Below are 23,951 nucleotides of genomic sequence, written 5' to 3' on the forward strand. Positions count from 1 at the left end.
GTCCTTGGGAAGCAAAATTTTCTGTCATTTCCTATTGAATTCTCTTCTACTACTTGTCTGCCTGAATGCATAGTTACCATGCTTCTGAATTTTATTAGGAAGCCAAAACACTGAAGATTATTACCCAAGCAAAAGTCCTCCAACCCTCCACCATCTCACCTTCATGACACAATTTAATCAATACCTACCTTCATTTAAATATCCCACTGTCTCTTATTCATGATGCTGAAAAGCCCTGGAACAATGAACTACTATACATCACTATTTCCTACTCAAGAAACAAAAAATTAAAAATTGTGGCATTCTATTTTTAAATAATAAATAGAAAATATTTATTTTACAGCATTTTCAAGATCATTTTGACAAAAAGGCAGTTTTCATCAAGCATTTGACAGACCAAAAGAAAGAACTTCTACAGAAAGCTTTGTAGCTCATACAGCTGCATACACAAGGTGAGTTCTTGCTCTTTAGATATATTTACGTACGTGTATGTTTCCAGTTTTAACAATTACAAACTAAAAGCTAATATACTGAATTTCAAGAAAACTCTTACTCATGATATAATTACATTGCAGTAATAAAATCAGTGCTTAATATGTTCAAAGCAGACAGATATGAAAACAGTATAGTACCTTGCCACATTGCCATCTCCTTGTCTATACAAATCTGCTGTATTTCTTTTTCTTATCTCTCTCAGATCTTCAAAGACTGGCTTCTTAGTATCTGTGCTACTGACAATGTGTGTTTTTGGAAACAGCACAGCAGATCTTATACTACAACTGTTAGCAGATAGAATTCATTGCCAGTGCAGTGTTCAACAAAGACGGCATTTTTCTCACTGCTTTAAGGAGTAATCAGCATTTTAAATAAAAGAAACAGCAACAGAAAATATCCCCCTAAAGGCCCCAAGCAGAACAAAAAATCAACCAACTAACCCTCAGCTGTCTTCAATTCATTATAGAGACATCAACATACTGACAAAAACTTATCTTTGGGCAAAGTCATTTCATGCTTTCCACATCAGGACGATGATAGCAATTGGCCACAAGTAATATTGAAAGGAGCAAATATTGTGAAAAGAGGATGAGAAAAAAAGACTGTCTCTGATTTTGAATGGGAGCCAAACATTCCAAAACCAATACTGCATAATTAGGGAAAAACTATGAGATTTGGATCTTCAGAGACGAATTGATAACAAGAGGGACTTTTTAAAATTCAAGTGAAAAGAAAGAAAAATACTCGAATCATGATTAATTCAGAAAAGCTCTGGTAGAATATTCAAAAGAAGCATGGTTAAAATCAAGGTTTGCAACTACATTAACAGGAAGACATTCCTTTAAAATATTTTTTGAAATAAAGCGTGGAACTGTGGGACAGATCGTCGTCCTCAGCTGAATTCAGCAGCACTAGCAAAGATCATAGCAGCTAAAATCCTGATCTGTGAATGTATAATAAGCACATTTATAAATAGGTAATCATCATTATAATTATGTTCAGACCATAGCAATTAGACCTGGACTTTTATCATGCCAGTCATTAGGGAGCTTTAGATTAGGCCCATCTCTAGGAAACGCATGAAAGATAGAGGAGGAAGAGGAATAGATGACAGAACTACAAATGCCTGGAAGTGACCTTTAAGCTATATTGTATACTAAACACAAGAAGTGAATGCATAAGAACAGGCAACTAAACATCATAAAGGGTTTTAAATAATTATCAGTAGCAAAACCTGGGAATTTATGCACACATTAAGCACTGATGAAATTTCCTGTCCTGACATGATTTCATTTTAAATTATCTGAAGCAGTGAAATAGTTGGTTTACTTTTCCTGTCTCTCACCTGCAAGAGTTCTAAAACGGATTTCTTTTTGTTGGGTTTTGGATTTTTTTGGTTAGCCACACTTGCTGCAAAACATGTAAAATAACAAGTTCTCAATGCACTGGTTATTAATATCATATATCTACTTCATAAAATATCTGCAAAACAAAGCACCCCATTATAAGGGTAACGACTGTCTCAGCTTGTATATGAAAAAAAGGATATGTTAGCACAGCATACAAACCTTCAAAGATCTATCGAATATTTGTACCAACGCGATATAAAAACATGATTTAAACATAAAAATATTCATAGTATATAAGACAATCTTCCAGTGGTAGTTATTGGACATTACTCTTCACACACACCGTACCCACGCATACAGTTACACAAACGTACGCTCACTCTCCTGCTGGAGGCTCCGAAACCCCCAGCGTGGAATTGCCCTTCCTCCAGACTAACAGTTGTTGCTCTAAGTAAACAGTTATTTCTCAATGCATTTGTTTCCGAAGTAACACAAAGGGATGATGCAATGGCATGGCAAAATACATTGTTTTATGAAAAGATAGTCAATAAATATTGTTCTGCTACAGGAAATGTTGTGTAACAGTTTAGCCACGTGGTTTGCAACCTTGTACAAAAGGGCAGTTTTTCCAAGTCCTTATCATGTTACAAGTACTATGGCAAGGCTTTCTTCAGAAACCTCTTGAGTCTTAACTTGATCATATTTCTTGCTCTGTTCACAATCAACATTAAAAGAAGCCCAAATCCCCCAAAAAGCAGCCTAGTATGAAGGACAAAATCGTTCAGGTAGGAGTCAGTAAGAGCCATGTGCTTTCACATTATCTCATCTCCTCTCCCCAAAATAAAGTTACACAGTTATACCACCTGTATAAAGTTCCACAGTTATACCACCTGTAGAAACCAGGAAAAAGATATTTATGCATATATGTCTCATATACAAGTAGCTTTGTTCCCCCGCACCACACTCTGCCCTTCTGGCTCCTGGGTGTGTTACTCCCATAGCAGACAGACAGCCATGAGGTGTGCTAATGACTTCTCCAGGTCGCACTCCCCAGAGTCCTTTTCAAGCATTGCCAAGAAAGGGTGTGACTAAGTGTGATTATATTTTTTTCCTGCATGTATATTCTTTTTTTTTTTTTTTTTTTTTTTTGCTATAGAAGTTGTTCCTTTAGTTTGTGCTTTGTTGTGGTTTCCTAACATTTTTTCCAAAGTACATTTATTTTCAACAGATAGAGAATCTTGAGCCCTCAGAATGGATTTTTTATTTTCTTTTTGTTTCATTTTAGTTATTTAAGTGCAGGACGAAATTTTTGCCCTGTCATTTGTCACTTTGTTCTCTGCTCTCTCTCCCACAGCCCTGGGAGGCTTGTCTCTGCAAGTCCTCCCGGTGGGCAGCTGCCGAAGTCCTTCCTGTCTTGTCTCTTGCAGCATCTACAGGGTGGACGAGCTTTGCTTATAATCCCTCAGGATGACAGTGGCGTAGGTCACATCTGGGGGTGTGCAGAGCACCGACTCCGACACGGGGGAGCTGGGCACGGAGCTGCCCGAAGCCACTGAATCCCGGAAAGGGGACGGGGGCGTCAGCGCCGGAGAGTCTTCCAGAGTCAGTTTGCTGGTTGCCGGCTCCTCGTCCTCCTCCTCCTCTGTGCTCTTCTCATACACATATCCCTGAATGAGCTTCACCTTCTCACTCTCGGCTTCCTCAGCCGGGGGAGACAGGGGCTCCTGGCTGAAGGCAGCCACCTGGAAGGGCTGCAGGGGCTGCTGCGGTGGCGGGGGTGGGCAGGGAGGCCGCACGCCGTTCCCTGAGCCGGGAGTGGGGAGGACAGCGTTGAAGTCGGGGATGCCGGTGGCAAACTTGTTGACCACTCCTTGCAGCTGGTCCATGAGAGACTGTGGCTGCAGGGGCAGGGTCTTGGGGGACTGCTCAGGCAAGAAGAGTTGGGTTTCCTCCGCCGTGGCCTGCAGCGGGGGGGTCGTTGCCACCCGCCTGTGCACCACCATGGAAGGGCTGTTGGACTGGTTGAGGTGAACGGGCTCTCTGTCTTCTTCCTCCACCACATTGTACAGAGTCTTAGTGCTGATGTCGGTAAAAGTCAGATTTTGGCCGTGGCAGTCTTTAGTGAGGGGTTTGATCACCGCTGTCTGATTGCACCCTATCTCCTGGTTCTTCACATGCACTGAGAGTCTGTGCCACGTATGTTCCCCCTTTGGATCTTGTCTTCCACCTGGTTCAGACCATGACACAGACTTTCCATTAGAACTATGAATAAAATAAAGATGGTTTATTTGCATTTACATTACGAAGACACAGGCAGTATAACAAACAAGCCTACAAAAATACTAATTGCTTTGCCTCATTAGTAAGCCTCCCCCCACCAGTTTTTCATGTCCTCCCAGAAATACTACATGAGAAAACAACGCTATGATTTTCATCCAAAAGTGATGTTGGTTTTCCATCCTACAGCCAACCTGGAAAGGCTAGCCTGCGGGAAGGGCTCTGGGAGAGCCATCTGTGGTTTGAGGACTTGAGCTGTCATTTGGTATCTAGGTTTGCTCACCATTTTGCAGGGGAGAAGAAAAAAAACACAGGAAAAAGGTCACAGGAAAAGATTTAATTAAGCCTGATTTGCAGCTTATAGGAAATATTTTCAAGCTGTTGGAAGAAAAACAATCCACAGTCATAGCCTTTGGCAAACTGAGTAGAGACATAAATTGTTTTTAACCCCCCCCTTTCCCTTTTATTCCCTTTTCCCCTTAGAAACAGATTAGCTAACAGAGAAATGAAGAACTCCCAGGGCTTTTATCAGGTGGGAGGTAAATGCACTTCTTCCCGGGTGACTGTTTATTTACAATTCAGGCTAAAATTCTGGGACTGAAAACAGTTGGTTTGTGTGGGAGGAGGAACAAGCAGCAGCATGACCCTGGTGAGTCAAACTCTCTGACTCCTCATGCGGGCTGAGTCCCACCAAAACTCTGGGTAGTTTGGCTGAGTGAGGATCTGAGGATCAGGTCCCACTCTGAGGACCTGTGGGATTTTGCATTTCCCTGTGCCCTTGGAGGGAGCAGCGCTCAAAGCTGAGTGGCAGCTTATGAGCAGCTGGTGGGATAAGGAGCTGAGCAGTGCTTTAGAGGACCAAGCAACTGTTTAATTGCAGGTCAGGCAGTAGAGATGGTTCACAAATTCTAAAATACATCATCTGGGTGCAAACCAGAGACGGAGAGAAATTCTGAGATGATTTGTCCATAGCATCCTTATGTCAGGGTTTCATCCCTCAGGGACCAGAACAAACAAAGGATTACATTTCAGACCCTGAGACTGCCACACAGATGGGAGACCAAGTGAGTGGGAGGCTGGCACAGCAGCCTCACCTCCTGCTACTGCACACACCAGAGGAGATTTTTTCCCCACAGTATTGCAGTATTGTTGTAAGCATTTTGCTTCCCTTGCTCAGACTCTCATGGTTCTCTTTTTTAAGGAGTAAATAATTGCCACTTGAATTTTATAAAAAAACCCCCATATTGACTGACTTTGTCATAGCTGGAAGAGACTGGTACAAGACATCTAGTGTTGTAAATCTGTCAAAACAGAAAAGAAATATACATGACAATGTGTCATTTTTCTGTCGAGCAGTAAGTACTCCTGGAGAAAAAAAAAAGAATTTTAGGTGGATCCAAGCTGGGAAGCTCATCTCCAACTCCAGACTCCAAATGCTGGACCTGTGACTCACCACCTCTGTGGGAACTGGGGCATATGAAAAGGCCAAACTAAAAAATTCATAACTCCCCAAAGCATGTAGTTGGTAGGACCTGGAGTTGTTTTGATTTAGAGCTTTAACCTAAGAGATAAGAAAGTCATGTTCCGAACTGAAGAAGGAAACGTCCATATTATAGTGATCAATGAAAAGATAAGAATGAAGGCTTAGAACCCTTCCTGTTTTGATCAAATCAGCTATGGTATAACTTTTTTTTTATAATGTGCTATAAAGATAAGCAAATGAGTGTAACTCTTGGGTGTGAAAGTTTTTTAAAGTAATGTTTAACATGCCAAGAACTGCAAACTCTTCACACAGAAACACATTTGGTCTACTTTAACTTCAAAACAAGTATCTTCTTGTAGACAGGAAAATAAGTCAAGTGCTCTTGTATTTTGCTGACGCTGTAGCTTACAATAACTGCAAAGGGCTTTTCTAAAAAAATGTTATGATTATCTTCTGCCTTTTGTACTAAGTCCATTTCTGCATCATTTATTTTTTCACATCTAGTGCTGGTGCATCACCTCACTTTTGAATCCCTCCTTACACCATCTGTTTTTTCTCTATCTCGTTTTATTTCCAAGATTTTGTATTTTACATCAAAGGCAAGCACAGCTATTTTAAGGAGCTCACTACCTCTGTCTTCAAGTCTTGCTCCTATTTAGTTCATTTCCCTCTCCCTCACTCTCAAATTCTGCTCTTACTTCCTTCTTCTGTAGCACTCTCCAGAGTCTCAAGTCAATGGCCATGCTTAAACTGTGCTGGTACTGCAATGTCCAAATGTGAGCTGACCATTTCATCTAGATTTGTCTGGTAGCAGCTTGCTCCTTGGGGAGAGCTGGTCCTGCTTGCCTCTGCTTGCCTGACCTTAGTGCTCATGGCTCCAATGGCCTCATGACAAAGAGCTTTAGGGCTGCAGTGGCTCTCTGTGGAATCCATTTGACAAGATCCATGGATTATTTGCCTCAGATTATTGTTCCAGCTCTTTCCCTCTAGTTGCTATGTCCAGGCACTGCTAGCCTGTTAATGAGTCACATTTTGAGATGGAGTTCCAAGACTGCCATAGCAATACCTGGGCTCTGTCTTGCTGGATGGCTGGCAGGGGGTCACATTGAGTTTGACACTTTCAGGAAGAATTAATCATTAAAATGCAAGAAGAGCACTTGTTATGCTGGAACAAAGAGCAGCTATATTGAATATCATTAATTCATATTTAGACAAAAACAAAGATGGGTCTGGAAAAGCTCAGACCTGAACTGAGTCTCAGTGAGAGAAGGAGCTGTCTCACTTGTGCAAAGCAACGATGACAATCCTGACTGTGTGGTCATCACTTGCTAAGTGATTGCCATCTCCTCTTTTGAAGGAAACATCCATTGGAGAAGGCCAAGATCAAAATAATCTGCCTGGGTTAATGGGAAAAGGGATGGATTTCCACAAAAAGGCAAGAGAGGGTACCAAGCCAGGTCACAGTGAGGGTATTGAAAACCTGATGTTCATTGGCACAGTGACAGGACAGCACCAAGTGGTGTTTTCTTCATTTTATCAGTAGGGTGATTACCAGTTCATATCCACCATGTGTTCATTTATCTTTCCTAACTCTGTCCTTTCTCCTGTCAATTTCTCATAGGATTTAGACTTCACACTTTCTGCTCAGAAGTAAACTTCTTGGAGTCTCAAGGGACCTTAAGGTTTGTACTTGCATATACCCAGTGTAATACTCCACTTACTATTTCTCCAGATCCTCCCATCTAGTCTACATGTTCAGGTAGATTGCTGGATATCCTATCGGCACACAGGGTGGGTTTGCTTTTGCTTATAGGCAAGAACAAACTTTGAATTTAGATGCTTTTTCTCAATTTTCACCACAGCTTTATCTATGTGTTTTGTATTTTAGGGGAAATAGAAGTATATTTTTGGTGTGAGTTTTTATTAATTTCACAAGCAGAGCTTTTGCTATTTTTGGTAATTCAAAATTTTGTTTCTAATACATGTATTGATCTTTATAACATACTCTCTGTATGACTCTGGGGCACTTTCAGCTTTCTTTCTTTATTGTAGACACTAAACAAGCTGCAAAACAACTTCAGATCCTAATAGTTACTTCCTGAAATTCTTTGAAAGAACTGATGCACCCAAGTCAGAGACTATGGTTCAAAATGGTCCAAAATGCCTGCCCAACAGGAGGACATGCCTATAACTTGTTAGACAGCTCACTGTCCATTGTTAAGTATCTCCAGATGACCAAAATCTGGTCCCTCCTTGTGATCAGGAGTTCCCCAGAACCAAGTCCAATTTCAGGCCAAGAACAGAGTCCTGCTCTTGCCAGTTCCTGGAGGATCTGACCTTATCGGATTCCTTGGAGTAGTGTCAAGTCTGAGTACTCCACAACAGTTGGCTTCTCTCCCTACTTCAGGATTCTGAGGATGACTTATGTTAGATGATGTCGAATAGAAAAGGTTTCTTTACATGTCAGAGGCTGAATGCTTCTGAGATGAAAAATTATTGTCACATTGGTCTAAGGTAAGTTAGACCTCTGATCCTTTTACCAGAAAAGTTATAACCTGATATCAAGCATAGAGAATTAAATCACCTTTGAGTCTTGTGGGCCTGAAACTTTGTCGCCTTTTTTTTTTTTTTTTTCCTTGAATGTTTTATGCATGACAATCCCTAATTGATAGCACATGAAATAGTTAAGCAGGGTAGTATGTTTCCTGATGAGGTTAACTCCAGGAACCCACAGGCTGGAAAATGGCTTCAGGCCCAGCTTCAGATGCAGTCGGGCAAAGTGTTTGTGAAAGAGCCCTTTCTGTTAAAACAGGAAGGGACATTCCTTGATCTGTAAAGGGTTTATACTCTGTTTTGTCCTTTCAGGATGCCAGAGTTGTGGTCTGCTATCTTCTTCAAGTGGCTGTGAGCTGAGGAAGAACCTTAATTAAGATTCTTAATCTTGCTGAGATGAGTGATGCAGTCGTTTGAGCCAGCTTGGTGGTGTTAGACAAGACAGAGAGCAAAGATTTAATATATAAGGCTGTTTGTGTTTTTTTAAACAACAATGGTAATTAATCAGAGGAAGAGGAGAATATTAAGGGAGAAATAATAAACATCACCTGTCTTTCATTGCCAGCCCAATGTTTTGGCCCAACCTACCTCCTTGTAGTCACTGTGGTAACTGAAATGCCACAGCCAGTAGGAAGCACTGGGATAACCTGGCAGTCCCTTCTATTACAATAAAATTTTAGGAATGAACATAAAATGAGAACTGAGAAGCCTATCAACTTTGTCAGGAAAAATTAAGTCTGAATCAAACCCTGACCTGTCTTACCAGCAGCCAGAGGAGGTCAGTGTCAGGCACTGCCCAGTGACCAAATGCTGCTCCTCCCTTCAGAGAGCCCAGGTACAGCCATTGGCAGCTGGCTCTGGAGCGTAGCACATGCAGAGCTGTCCCTGAGCACTGACACAGGTGACCAGCATTTGGAGGCAGTGGGGTGCAGAACAAAAAGAAATGCCCTGTTCAAAAGCTGTGCATTGGACAAAACCTTTCTCATTTCTACACAGCACTTGCTGATGGATGCCATTCTAGGGAAGCCAGTGGAGGAATTTCTGCCCTGTGTGGGATCTCAGCACCTCAGGATGAAGGTGTAGAGTGACCGAGACCACCCTTGGGGGGCTCGGGAGTCCTGGAATGTTGCCAGAAGTGTCTGGTGGCTGGACTTTGATCCTACACAGGAGATGACATCTGTATGAGGACTGGGAGGATTTTACTGGGTGAATGGTGAAGGGATAAGTTAGTTAGAGTATAAAACACAGGGTTTAGGATTTCTGTACAGGGGGGTCTAGAGAAGTAAGATGGAGGAATTGGGGCGTGTCCTGTCCTTCTTCTTCTTCTTCTTGCCCTCCATCTTCTGTGGTGATGGTGGCACTTTGGGATTGGTCTTTACTAGAAGTGCACCGGTTAATAAGGGTAGAAGGTATTGGGGAAAAATTATAAATATTGTACACGTAACTTCGGGTATAAAGATAAGTGACCGCCCCGGGGGCTCTCAGTGTGCCCATGGCTGACTTGCTGTGCAGACCTCTGTCGGGCTGAAAGAAAATGTTTTAGATAAACAGTTAATAAACACTGAGACCGAAACAAGATCAGAAGTCTCTCCTCGTCCTTTGAAGCGCGGGCTGCCCAAGGCCACTCTGGGCCTTTCCAGGCCACCTAAACAGCCAAGAAACCGGCAGCCCTGCCCAGAGAGAGGCAGTCAGTAAACTACAAACTTTCTCCAGCCCTGCAGTCAGGTAAGCGGCAATGAGCTAGACTAAAGCTCTGTCCTGCTCCTGCCTCACAGTTCCCAGGGCCTAAGCTAACAAGCTGAAAATTTAAGGCTAATACCTGCACTGCAGCACACTGCAGGTGCTTTGCTGGTGTCCCCGAGGTCTCTTCTGTTATTGTCTCCAGTAAGGCCACTGAGGCATGAAATGTGATTAAGGGAGTGAGCAGGTTCTAATCCAGGGTAGTGATACCTCCCTGCACTGAGCAGCCACTCTCAGAGCTGCCACAGCCATCCCTGCTTCTCATTAGCAAAGCAAGCCATGCTGGTCTGCGTGTGCCTGCAAGCCTAGAGCACTAGAGCACTGGTTCTAGGGACCCCTCTCTTAAACCGGGGTTGGTAAAACTTCCCTGCACTCTCTCATCAGTGAGGGAGCCATCACCAACCATAGTCCCTATCTGGTGTATGCTAAGGATTTTTGCCTCATATAAATCACCTAAATGAAAAAAGAAATCACAAACCAATTTCAGCCTTAGCTCGTTTACACTATAATCTCTATCTTGGTGACAAGAGGAACTTAAAACTGTTCTCACAGCATGGCTCCAATGCTTTTGGTAGTGCTGTATAATTAGAGCAATGTTTAACCTCCCACTTATGTTTCTGGAAATTTAAATTACTTAACTAACTTTTCCTTGTTGCTCCCCTCCTCCCTTTACCCACCTGCCCTCATCCCTCCCTCCCTCCTTCTTTTTTTTTTGGACAAAATTGCCTTGAGCATTGGACACAATATTCTATGTTAATTAGAGCACTGCTTTAAATGTATGATGCAAACAGCTACAAAAAATACAGGAAAACATAATGATGTCATACTGTCTTGCCAGGGCAGAACCTGATGATACTTAGAGATGTTGTGAGTGAGATCAAGTCGAGAGCTGCCTTTCCAACTCTCTGTCTGGCCACTGGTTTATGTAAAATAAATGTAACCAAATAATTTCCTTCATGAGCTACTCTAATGCAGAAGTTAAGCATTACTTTATCTGAGTTGCAGATAGGCTTTCTAATGTATATTCACCCTATTGATAATTGGGATATTTTTCTCTTTTCTAAATTGAAATCATAATATTATACAGTCTGTAATGTGGATGCAGTAGCTATGCCTAGGCTGAGTACCCTGTGATGAGATTCTGGTTTCCATCCACAGGGTCTCCAGGTTGGGATCAGACCCTTGGGCAGGATCAGAGGTTGGCAGCCCCCCTCACCTCTCTGCTCTGGTCACTCAGATGGGGAAAGCTGGAACAGGGCTGGGGTCACTCACTTTACATTTGTGCTACCACAGAAGTGGGTTGCTGCTAGGCTCATACCTGGCCCTAGGGGTAGGGAATTACTTCCAAATCAAACAGCTCAGATATAGCCAAATGTCTCAAAATAAGTAGATTTATTCACTTTGAGACATAACAATAATTTTTATGTACATAAGCTTCTGTAGAGTTGTGAAAATGGGGAGAGTGGGAGATGGTGAGATAAATGGTCAATGCATTGCTTCAGTGTAGTTGAAGTCCCACAAGTTCAGCATGTATCACAAATCTACCTAGCTCAACAGAGGTGTGAGACTATTACACTGATAATGTTCATGAAGGTCTGACTATTCATGAGAATTACTACTAGAAATTTGTAGTCTCATCTGAAATACAGAAGCTGTGTCATATTTCAGTCATCCAATATTAGTGAAAAAATTTTCCACTCCTGTGTGTTCATTAGGTGCTTTGGAAAAAAAAAATCAAATAACTACTAAAGTGTTACCTTGAGAAAACAATCTAATAGATAATACAGAGTCAAGATAATAAACAATTTGTCAGAAACAGCAAGAAAATTCATCCACTGCTCAAGAAATGAAGATGAGAAACCTGCAAATCAAAGTGAAATTAAAAAGTGCTCTTAGTAGTTAATAGCTTTTGAATCTGTTTATTTCATTCTCATTAACAAGTAAAGCCCACTGAATATTCAGAATGAATTCATCCTCCTGAATAATTTTTGTAATTTTTTTAAGGATAATAAAGTTAATGCATGGGAAAACACGGTGTAAGTCATCATAGGTCCTCTGGTATCAACGGAGAAGCTCACTTGGGTTATCTGAAGGTGTGTTTCATGCTGCAAATTCAAATAAATGTTTATGACAGTGCAGCCAGTGCCAATGCCTGACCTGAAGCATTTATTCTTACAGGCTCAGAATGGAGAACAGTTGATAGAACCTGAAAACTGAAAAGTACAATGTTTTGAGCAAAGGAACCTAGAAAACTTAGGAACATTTGAAGAAAATGCTACAATTAAGTTCATTTACAAAAAGTGTAGGTGGGTGCAACTAAGGCAAAATAATCTGTAGGACTGGGAGGCTGTGAAGATCAACAACCTTCAAAAAACATTACATCAAAAGAAATGCCATGGAGCTGCTGTTGAATAAGAAATACTAATTAATGAACTTGAATAGAATAAAACCACAAAAATTGCCCATGAATTCTGTATTCCCCACTGAAAAGCACCACACCATGGTGCGGAAATCAGCAGATCTTTCCTATGAATGCAGTTTAATAGTAATTAGGACAGTTGGAGGTTTTTCCTTGCTTTCTGTAATCCTCTGTGGTTCTGATGAAAAATTATTTGGGCCACAATGTTTTTTACCAAAAAGATATTGACAAGCTGAAAGCTGTATAGTGAACAGCAATAATAAAACACTGGGGACATAGGACAGAGTGCATGAGATAAAACTAAAATATCCGAATATATTCTGGATTTTTTCAAGCATCTCGAAGGCATTAACACCAAGGCTGAAAAGTATTTCACATGGCATAGAGATGCCCAACTGAAAGCTCTAAATGAAGCTAAAAAAGGGCCAAATTATCCTGCATGGCCAGAATATTTCCTAGTCTCTAGCTGTATCAGAAAAAGGAGCAATTCCTTATGAACAGAAAAACCTGCTGCTCTGGATATTTCCTGCCAAAAAGTGTGCAACCCTTACAGGGGTAGTGGTCAATGAGGTTCTTCCACAATAACTTGTCAAACTCTCTGGCATACTTGAGAATAAAATAAATTCCCAACAGTTTAAACGGGGCTTAAAGAGCCATCAGACTCGCCTTAGCATGCCAGCATTTTGAGTGCTTAACCCTGTGGCAAACTTAGCCGAGTTGCCACAGGAAGCTTAGTCATGAGGCCTCTTGCTTGTAGTGTACAGCTCTCCCTAATATGCTGCAGTAGATAAAGCAGCCTGCAAAGCCTGTGGGTTTTTGGGTGTATCCGAAAGTTCCCATGGTAACGAATGTGCAGCTTCAAAAGAAAAAAGCCCTGAAACTCCAAGCTGATGCTTCTGGGTTTAATATGATAATAAAATGTTATGATTCTATATTTTGATGACTCTGCATTTCTAACCATCTCCAGCGTTGTACAGAGAATGGAGATGAAGATTGGTGAAACAAATGATGCTAAGTATAATATGCATCAAAACACAGGACAGTTTCAAGAGTTTACATCTACTTGCTTGTAGGTGGGAGCTGAGGGAAACCATAGGACATGTGATGATTTCCAGCATGTTGGGGTAATGACGCAGGGCCTCCTAAGGAAATTCTGGACTTACAAATTGCTGGAGTTCTGTTGGATGAGATTGAGGCTTGAGACCAGGCGGTGGTGATGGGCAGCTGGTGATATGATGGACAATTGTCTACTGCTCAGACTGGGCTGTGTGGCCACAGGGAGCTCAGACTGCAGATGGAGGACGTGCCCTTCCTTGAGCCATAGTGCAGCCCTGCCAGGCCTCTGAACACATCAGCCCTGGCTGGAGGGAGGGGGAAGCCTGAGGGGCAGAGGCAGGCGGAAAAGCCAAAATAGCAAGCTTCATGCTCAGCAGATCTGAAAAACTCCCCTGCTTCTTGAAGGTGTTCTTATCTGGACAGCTACCACAAGCATTTGCAGACCCATTGACCGGTTGGAGTCCCACCAGAAGTGTTTCTCAGGAGCGGATAAGGATTTTTTTTCAAAACTGAAAAAAAATATCCAAGCATGTTCATGCAAAAAGCAGGAGGTTCAGCTTTCCCTGTGCTCAGGAGTTTCACAGCTTGTGCTCATGCTTTTTTGAATAGAATCTGTTGTTGCATTTGCTTTTACCACCTAATAGTATGCCTGCATTGGACTCCCATTTGAATTTCCAGACAGACAATTGGTGATCTGTACCCTGAGAATCTGCAGCACTTGTTCCAGTTCAGAAAAAAAGAGGCATATTGTTCTGACTTAGAAGATAGAAACAAATAGTTTGTGCTGCTCCTTACACTGCCTGTGTACAGTTTGCTTTTCAGGATGCCAAATCTGGTTGCTGCACAAGCCCCATAAAGCCATCACAACTGCTCCAAATGTATGATTAATTTTGTGGATTTCTTCTGATCTGCAAATCAGAGAGGCAGGTTGGATTGAATTAACGTCGTTGCTACATGCCCACAGATTGCATAGACCCTCAGAGACATACACAGAGCTGCAATGCTTTGCGCTGCTCAGAGCAGTGCAACAGCATCTCTGGTTGCAAAGGGGAGCACTGCCCAAAATGCTGTGTCAGTGGATCATGAGCATCCTTCCACCGAGTCACTGCACAATCTTCCCTGGGGCAGGGAGCAAGACTGTTACACATCTGCTGCTTATCAGATGGAAAAGAGCATAGATCTGGGAGAAATGAGGTGAAGTCTTTCTGTTTTTGCAACAGCTTGCTTGTTTTCTGCACCGTGTTTGTGTTTGCTCAGAGAGGGCAGTATTTGCACTTCTTGCTTCTGAAGAGCAGAACTTCGCTATTGTTTGCTGAATGCAGAATCTGAACATCTTTCAGAAATTACAACAGAAAAAAGATTCACTGCTGTTATTTTGAGATGCCATTTGTTTCTATACAAAATCCTGCTGGTTTTATTTACATGTGCCTTTTTGTGATTTCCCTGTTTTCTGCAAATCCCACCAAAACAAATGTTTTCTGTGCTCCCTCAGCTGGGTCTGCAGCCTCAGTTTGCTAACAAGCATGGGTTAGCAAGAGCTGTGCACAGCAGAGGTATCTTGCCTTGTAAAGCACACAGGATAGTCATCTCTATGCAAAACTACAAAAAGGAGAAAAATGTTGGCTGAATGGAAAAAAGAAGATAAAATTAGTACAAGAAAGAGGACATATTTGCAAAGTTGTAGGCATTTAGAAATAAATGTAAAATCTTCAAAAAAATTATTCAATGTCCTCTTCATTACATCTGGACAATGTTTAAAGTATTGTGTGAAACAAGGGGACATAAGCAAATTTCCCATATTTAATGGCATGCACCACATTTGTCCCATCATTAGACATGATAAACCAATGAGAAAAAGAAAGCAAGGGGTAAAACCACTCTTTGTCATGCAGCTTCTCTTACACATTCACTGCAGGGATTTTTCAAAGCTGCACATGTGCCGACGGACACTGGCTGGTGGGCGAGAACTCTGGCTGCCTCTTCCTGAAGATTGAAAAGAAAAACACACCCAGTGAGTGGCTATACACATGTGCACACATGGTGGCTACACCACTCCATAGGTGCCTGTCCCTGACCTATGTTTGTGGATTTCCCATTTTTCATCCTCTTGTCACCTCAACCTCCACATAGCTATCTCCTTGGCTCCAGCACAATACTGGTTAAAATAGATTTCCATGGTGTTCATTCTGCTTCCTGTGCTGAGCCTTGATGCACTTTTCCTACCAGATGGCAAGGGCTGCTGTGTATCTAGCTGTCAGAGGAGCTTCTCCCCTGGTATTCTCAACATAGGATGAAATGATGAAAAAAGGAGCATCTGCCCCTCACATCTTTTTTACAAAAGAATCACCAGATGTTTTTGCTGGTGGAGTTTTTAATATATACTCAGCTGCTGCTTTTTCCTTTGTCTCTCTTCTCCTAATATACTTTTCTAAATGTTTCTTTTACTTTGGAACTCTGGCTGAATAGTCACTAGCTTTCATTTTATGTGATTTCACTGCTGTACTTCTTTTTTTTTTAAAGGAAGCATTGGGTTTATTGAGGTAGACACAAAATGAATAGTCTCCTAAGTACTCTATCTGCAATGGTAATTCAATATAGAATTGCAGATTGCAGTTTGGGCTGTTAATATAGGATGATTTCCATTTAATTTTTCTTTTCTTCCTTGCCCTGTCAAGCAGATGCAGATTCTCATTTGTCTTCCCCAGTATCAATAAAAATAATATACACACAAGCACGTGCTTTGACAAAAATCTCAGGTATTTTTGCACATGAAATGTATCACTGAATTTCTGAAAAAAAATTAAAATAAAATAATCATTGTATTGCAAATAAAATGCAAATAGAAATTCAGCATTTCTCCCCATCAAACAGTCATAGTGCATGCTTGGCAGACTTCTGTGTACGTCCAAATGACAGATTCATGGATGGTGTGTGCACGTACTACGTACTCAGCACATGAGCCCAACAAGCCATTCCTCTCACCATGTAGGAAAGCACAGGAGCACAGCATGATGTACACAGAACACATGCATACCCATTTGGGAGCAGTAGATGCCTTGAGATGACTTCTGAACTATTATGAATAAAACACAAATAAGACATTCTGCTGAGCAATTTTGCCAACCTGATTACTTTGAAGCCTCTAGAAAAATTTATTCCTTACCAGGTTGTAATGGAATCACTGAGATTTGAAAATTTAAATGTGGTCATGACTAGGAACTTATCTAGTATGCTCTGTCCTCTGCCTTATTAAAGGCACAGGGATTATTAGGCTTCTGATTAGACAGAATATTCAGCATTTCTACCGTCTTCCATATTTCTTAATCAATTGAGAGAATAAGAGCTTTCTACGTCCTGTGCTTTTTGTTCAGTCACAGGAACTGATTTTACAAAACCAGTAGGACACACAGTTGATTATCTGAGAGAAAAAGCAATACGTGTTTCACACACATGTACTGCTATGCACTCAATGGAGGGCACACAGCCACAGACAGCCCTGCTAGGACCGTGGAAAAGGTTTTGTTTCACAACATGGCTTGGACCTTGGATCCCTCTGAGTCAACAGGTTTGGCAGCCATCATTCCTCAGCTGCTGCCATTTGCTGTCACTTTTGGGTTACTTAGCTGCACCCCCTTTGTGCTTATTCTTACTCATCTATACCCCTGTAGTGAGATCAGAGCAGTTTGCTCTCCAAGCTTTGGGCGTTTCTTGGTCTTGTTATGAAATCCTCCTAAGTGAAAGGAAGAAAGAAGCCTGCTTCCTCAAGAATTTCAAAATGCCTCAAAACATGTTCAAAGTACAGCAAACTCCTCTCTTACTGGGATTGCAGTTGTGTTGCTCAGCCAAAATCAGACACAGACATTGCATCTAATAGAGTTTGCAACCCCCAGATGCCTGGCCAGGTTTGCATTCTGGAAATTGGTTTGCATTGTTGTTGTTAAAATGCTGCCAAGCTCCATCAAAGCAGTGGTCTGACTTTTGATCAAGGTCAAGGATGATCCCCACATGGTGATGCACCGCATATACCTAGCAGAAATCACCTAAATCTTAGGGTTCATGCCTCAGTAGAATTTGAATTTATAGTGAAATTTAGATTTATAAAATGGGAAATGTAGTACATGTGTTGATAATATTTCAGTGAATTATTTTCCAATTATCAAGTCAATGTCAACTGTGTAAATATTAATAAACACTTTTGATGCATTGAATAAGAAGTATCCTTGTAGGCTTTCTTTTATCTTCCTAGTAGTGTGTGCTAATATTACAGAGCCGTGATTCAGAATTAATGCCCAGATCTCTATACCTTTATATTTTTTCTTTTATTTTTAATGATGGCAATGTATCTCTGCTTCTTTCTCCTAGCCTTGCAGGCAGTAACAGCACTTCACATACATTTCTCCGGTTATAAAACATTAGATACTCTGCCCATCTTTACAATATGAGGATTAATGAGTCATTTTGGGGGCAGCCTTCTCAAGGGTAATTCCTGCTGAGTAGTTATCTGTATCCTAAGCCCAGAGGCAGGATGGATCTTCTGTGCATTTGAACAAGGAGCTGGCATGCCATCATGAAAGTGTCTGAGTTGCTTTATAAGGAACCCCTGGGTGCAATAAAAGGGAGTCTGGCAGAGGAAGCAGGGTGGCAGTGCAGAGGGTTCCTGAAAGAAGTGGCTTAATTGCTTTACTTTATGTTCTTTGAAGGAGAAAAATGCTTCTGGCTAGTCATTCAGAACAGGGTAGGTAACAAGCCTGTTGCAATCTGCAGTGAGGAATATAAAGCATCAGAGGGAAGAGTCAGTCTTGCCACCATTTTTCCTCTTAAGTGTAAATGAATCATCCCACGAGGCAAACAGCTGTGTCAGGATTATAGGAAGTGTAAATTCTTATCTGCAATGTTTTATATCTGTGCAGCTGTGAAACTAGGAACATTCACCTTCTGCTCTGGAATTATCCCCTCTGCTCAATCAGACTCCCAAAACAGAATGAATCTATCTGGTGCCCAAGAAAACTGGGATGCAGTACACTGTGCTACTTATCATTTGAAGTCATGGTCAGAAATCCCCCTCCCTAGGTGTACTTCAAGCTGTAAAAAACCTTTCTCATTCCCCATGTGAAAAAACATACAGCATATCACCAGAAGTTGTACAATCTCATTTGAAGCAACTGACCATCAACAACATCAGGAAAAAAGTAAAGTGGGGAGGATATTCAAGGGAAGTTGAGTGGTAGCCCTGAATAAACTCCTAGTTTGTAAGAACTTCTATATAACCCCTACCTGTAGCACAGGAAAGGAGAAGCCTTGTACCATAAATTCTTGGCACACTGCCTCACATTCAAGAGAGTTCCTGCTCCAACACTCAGACTGGCTGCCCTCTGCACTCCCAAGGAATATCTCAGCAACACCAGAAACTTTCTGGCCTGCATTTCACCTCCTCAGTGCTCCAGCAGTCTGCAAGGTGACTGGGAAGGTAAGTAAACCTCGTGTAATGAACCAGATACTGAAATGTTCAACCAAAGTCTCATCCCAGAGCCTCATGCCTCTCCAGTTCTAGCATCTTCCTAGGAATAAGTATATTCCTCTTCAGATGTTTGTGTCTTTGAAAGGTCAGGTTTTATGAACAGTTGTCATGGCTGGATCAAAAGATATCTACAAAAAAAGAAGCAAGGTCATGTCCCCTTCCTGTAGGATGTGAAGCTGAATTTTCAATGCCTTTCATATGACCAAACACCTGATAAAAGATTCCTAAGCCAATAGAAGTTGGGAAGATGGACTGACTCTTGGTACAATTTAATTTTTTAAACACAAGGCCAGAATTCCAGTCTAAGTGATGTCTGGAAATAATTGCTCTGGGTTTAAAATTAATTATGCTAATCAATGGCACAGCGACAAGTTTTGGAGAGAAATGAAGAGCTGTGGAGCAAAGAGCAGTACGAGTCCATAGGGTTATTCACCCTCACCCAGCAGAGTGAGGCATATGGGTAATAATCACCCAGAGAGGACTGAGAAGCAGGAGGGATTTCATGGCACATGCTTTCTGTTGAGGTGTGAGCATCTGCTGAAAAGGACAGAAGGGTCAAGATCACCAAGGAGAACATAATGTCAGAAGGATGCCCAGAAAGACCTGGCACTGAGCTGGGTAGTGAAGATGGAGCATAGGCTGTGTGTACTTCAGGTCACCCCAGGGCAGCAGGAGCCAGCTGTGTGCTGGGGGGGTGCTCTGGCCCTCCCCAGTTGCTCCCTTCTGCTGCTCCACCTTCTCCTCTGTGTCAGCACAACCCTTGGTGCAATTATTCAATCATCTGGCAGGGAATGACAGGGACAACTAATCTAGGTCACAATCATGCCAGAAAAAGAAAGGAGAAAAAAAAAACCCCTCTTATTTCCCAATTTGATTTCACAGCATGGCTGTCCAGATTCTTGTCCCTGCATTGGCAAAATGATGGCATGGGATAAAGGAAGGCTTTGAGTGTCAGTTCTGGCTCAGAGCAGCTTAAAGCATTTGTGGGTTTACAGGCTATGATAGCCCAAAGTAGCTGCAGGAAAATCTCTTGATTGTCTGGGATGGTGGCAGGAGAGATTTTTGAGATAACTTACATAACACTAGGATTAAGAAATGTACACAGCCTTATGTTTCAGAGGATATGGGAAAGCAAAGGAGGAAGGACTGCTCCCTGGCTGGGGAGCACAGAGATGCCTGGGGCCACCCTTTGTGCTCCCCCAGAGCCTGTAGTGGCCAGGCACACGAACTGTGCCTGCCCACCCACACAGTCCCTGCTGAGCCTGCTAAGGAAGCTGCCAGCTGGGCACAGGAGCCCACGGCTCAGCGGGGCTGGTGCCACCCACACCCTCATCTGCTCACTGGGCACCGCCTGCATGGGCTGTGCTGCCCTGGCTGTGCTTTCAGGTGCAGCTCCCTGCCAATCCCTGTCAGCCTGCCCGAGGTAGATAATCCCTCTGTAGGGGTTTCCACAGACTGTGGGATTTGCTTTCTTTGGTTTGATTGGTTGTTTCCTGGGTGTATTGGCTATCTGGTTAGTCAACTTGTCTGGGGGGCTTTGAGATGCAAAAAATATGAGAAATGTGAAATAAGACCCAATTTCCAGACAATCCTTTCTCTGGGAAGGCAGGGCTTGCAAGCCAGCTAAAACAGGCTGAATGGAACCATGTGAAAATTTGGGTTGTGCCAGTAAAATAAATGGCCAGAAGATAACATTTAAAAAAATCCATTCAAGTAGAGGGGAAGACCAACAAGAACTCTAAGTGTGTGAAGATCCTGGCTTTAATACACCAAGGATGAGGAAAGATGAATAGTGCTGGGTCAAGAGAAGGAGGATCTATTAACTAGAAGGTGGCTTGTAGATGGTTCTTTAAACTGAACCTGGGATTCTCTGGGGCTGATCAGACTGAAATTGCAAACACCAGCAAACAATTTACTAGCAAGGGGTTGCTATAATCAGATCAAGGGGCCCTTGTTTTGATAGAGTTTATGATCAGCTTTGACATCTCTGGCTGTGGTGCTGCAGCACAGCTGTGCTAAACTAATAATTTGCTGCTGAAGAGGACAACTCTCACCCCTGTTCCCCAAACCACGGGCATCAGGCACAGTTTCTCTGGTGCTGACATTAGTGTCTATTTGACCTTGAAATCTGGCTCAAGGAATCCAGCAGACAGTAATTCATTTTCTTTTATTTTTTCCTCTTTGTAAGGATAGTTTTATAGGATGGAAGAAAGCACATCTTGCACACCACAAAAGAAGAACCAGAGAGAGTAGAGAAGGGGAAACAGCTTAAGAAGAGATAAACTGAAGCAGTAAGCTAGAAAGGGTAAATTATCTGTAATGAACTAACAAGAAACCTGGTTTTAGTTGTCAAGTGGGCTTGAAAGTGACAAATTGTGTGATTACTTTCAGCCTGCACAATTGTTTGGTGTTTACAGTGATAATGACTTTTAACCCATGCTTGTCAGGTGTGGGAGGCTGAATGCCAGAGCACATATATGCTCTGCAGAATTAGTTGACTTGTTATTTCAAAATTAAATAGTCTCTTAACAACTTTTGTGTGGAGGCAGATGTTATATTGATACAATATATTTTCAACCCACACTGAAGGTGGTTTCTTAGAGTCTTTTGGCACAGGAGAGAACCTAGCTTCTCATGCTGGCCATGTTTATTAGTGACTCTTTGACAGTCTATTTCTTCTGTGTGGTGGAGTCTGTTCTACAGCTATATCTGGGTCTGAAAACCCTAAAAGAGATCTGACAATGAATGACAATAACATTCACAGTCCTTGAAGCACAGAGGTAAGAACACACAAAAGAGAGGGCAATGTGCTCAGATCTCTGCTCTGGGTGTGAATAGTTTTCAGTGTGTTTGGGACAAAGGAAAAACAGAAGAAAATTTAAAAAAAAAAAAAAAAAAAAAAAAAAAAAAAAAAAAAGCATCACTCCATACTAGCTAAAAGAAAAAAAAAAAAAAAAAAAACCAAAGCAAAAAAAAGCAAGTTGCCCATTACACATGTTGGAGGGATAGATATTTAGCAAAGACTACATCCAGATTTTGGATTGAGTATTGCACCAGAAGTTAGTCTTTGCTTTGCCATATCCATAATATCCATATACAGGTATTTGTAAATGAACATATCTGAATGTGCAGATTTTATTTCTAAGAGCATGTAGAACCATACACACCTACATTCCCTTAACAGAGATGGACCAACTTCTCTCTCTGGGGATAGGATTCATTTGTGAATTACAGTCTGGCTAAAAATCGGATGCTTTTTTGGCATGTGATCACAATATCTGCAGTTTGTCTTGTGGTGTTTTGCTTTGTGAGGCATCCCTGAACAAAAGGGTGAGCACATCGTAAGAAGGGATAAACTCAGTGGACAAGCCAGAAGGCAAAATGCCTTTCACATCAGTGAAAGAGAATACATGCACATTTTGTCCCCTTCTTGGGCTCCTATGTGCCTCTTATGTGTCCCTAAGCAAGGAAAAGGATTAAATAAATAAGCAGTAGTTCTGCATTTTCCATTAGTAACTTTGCACTGAACTGTTGGGATGAATCAAAAGTATTTTTCAGATGTCTTAACTTGATGAAAAAACAAACTCCAGTATTAACTGTATATAGATGTGTATAATACTTCTGCTTTTTTACAGTCTTGTTCTTATTTATAAAGATTATCAGGGATCCACATGATACCCTTCAGTACCCAAATTTTTTCACTCCTAAACTAGCTCAATGATGTATGAAATCACAAGGTGGCTCCGAGACCCCTGCAGAATAAATGCTTGCAGAACACCCTGCATGTTTATTCTAGCAAGTATTTTTACATGAATTATCACATGTTTGTGCAATGTCACAGCTCTCTTAATTTCTGCTGAGGTGAGGTGACCAGCAGTGGCATGGGCTGAAACATCACACTTAGAGAATAGAAAGGAAGTAAATTGCATTCTTCTCTTAAAAATTGTTAAATTGACCTCTAGAAGACTTGTATGTTCTTCATTCCATTTCCAGTTTACATTTCAGATCAACACTCACACACAACATGGGTGTGGAGATTGGTTCTTTTCCCAAAGGATGTGCTTATGAGAGTTGGAATCTGATTTCTATATGAAATATAAAGAACTATCCTGGGGTTTAGGCGCTTAACTGGATGTAACCTTCAACACCTATTTATCTATCTGACACTCTTTAAAGGTGAAGTTTTCTTCCCTATTTCTCTCACAGAGACAATTGTAACCAAAACAATGTGTGAGTGTGGTGCTAAGCAGATAAGCAACACTTGCTTATCCCTACATGGGAACACAATTGTTTGTATCACTCACTAATGAGTTGATGCACTTTTGCAGCATCTTAACTCGATATGAATAATGTATACAAGTACCAAAATACAAGGAAATGTAATAAGTGATCCAGTCAAGCAAGAAATTAAATTACGAGTGGTGTCCTTATGCCTGTGGTTTATGCCAAGAAAGATCCTAGCTTTCCCCAGGATTTCTGTAGTGCTGCCTTTGCTTCCCCTCAGTCAGGAAGCAGAGATTGTGGTAGATAACTGCAAAGCTCCCCTCTGATGTGACTCTGTATCTTTCTGTCATTGTGCTTAAGTATTAATATTCATTAAACAAAGCTTCCTGGTGCTACAGCAGTGCCCCCAAGCAGAAAAACATTTTGTGATTCAGCATCTTGAGAGCTGTAAAACAAGAGGAGGAGTAGTAAAGTGAAGTTCCCCAGCAGTCCTTTGGCAAGAACCAGGATGGACTCAGGGACTGTGCCTTAGACATATGTCCTGTCAAAATCTCCTGGGAGAACAAAGTTGTGCCCGTCCCTGAAAAGACTGTGGTGAAACTGCCATGGACTGGGAACTTCTGAGAAAAGGAGGAAACTGCATAGAACCTTACACAACAGCCCTCTCATTTAAAGTACCCTGGATATAAAATGTGACTCTGGTGATCAAGGAGCAGAAGTCTGGATGGGAGGCAATGTATCCTGTAAACTTATTCAGTATATGGATTTTGTCTTAGGGGGGTTTATCCCCACTGTTCTTTCTGGGAAGTCACTGCAGAACTTCATAGCTTTTTCCAA

The 23,951-nt window shown here is 41.7% G+C and overlaps 1 protein-coding gene across 5 annotated transcripts in view; it reads right to left on the minus strand.

Moving 5' to 3' along the window:
* Nucleotides 1–307: 307 nt before the first annotated feature.
* Nucleotides 308–23,951, minus strand: part of GRM1 (glutamate metabotropic receptor 1) — a 184,124-nt gene continuing 160,480 nt past the window's right edge. For 2 of the 5 annotated variants that reach the window (XM_058019363.1, XM_058019365.1), the window contains exon 9: nucleotides 308–4,106. In XM_058019363.1, coding sequence (XP_057875346.1) covers nucleotides 3,275–4,106 — 832 coding nt within the window. In that variant the 3' untranslated portion in view covers nucleotides 308–3,274. Of the gene's footprint in view, nucleotides 4,107–15,274; nucleotides 15,356–23,951 lie in introns of all 5 variants that reach the window. The other 3 variants (XM_058019368.1, XM_058019367.1, XM_058019366.1) reach the window with 3 other exon arrangements.

This window comes from Melospiza georgiana, chromosome 3, assembly GCF_028018845.1.
Source record: "Melospiza georgiana isolate bMelGeo1 chromosome 3, bMelGeo1.pri, whole genome shotgun sequence".
NCBI lineage: Eukaryota > Metazoa > Chordata > Aves > Passeriformes > Passerellidae > Melospiza > Melospiza georgiana.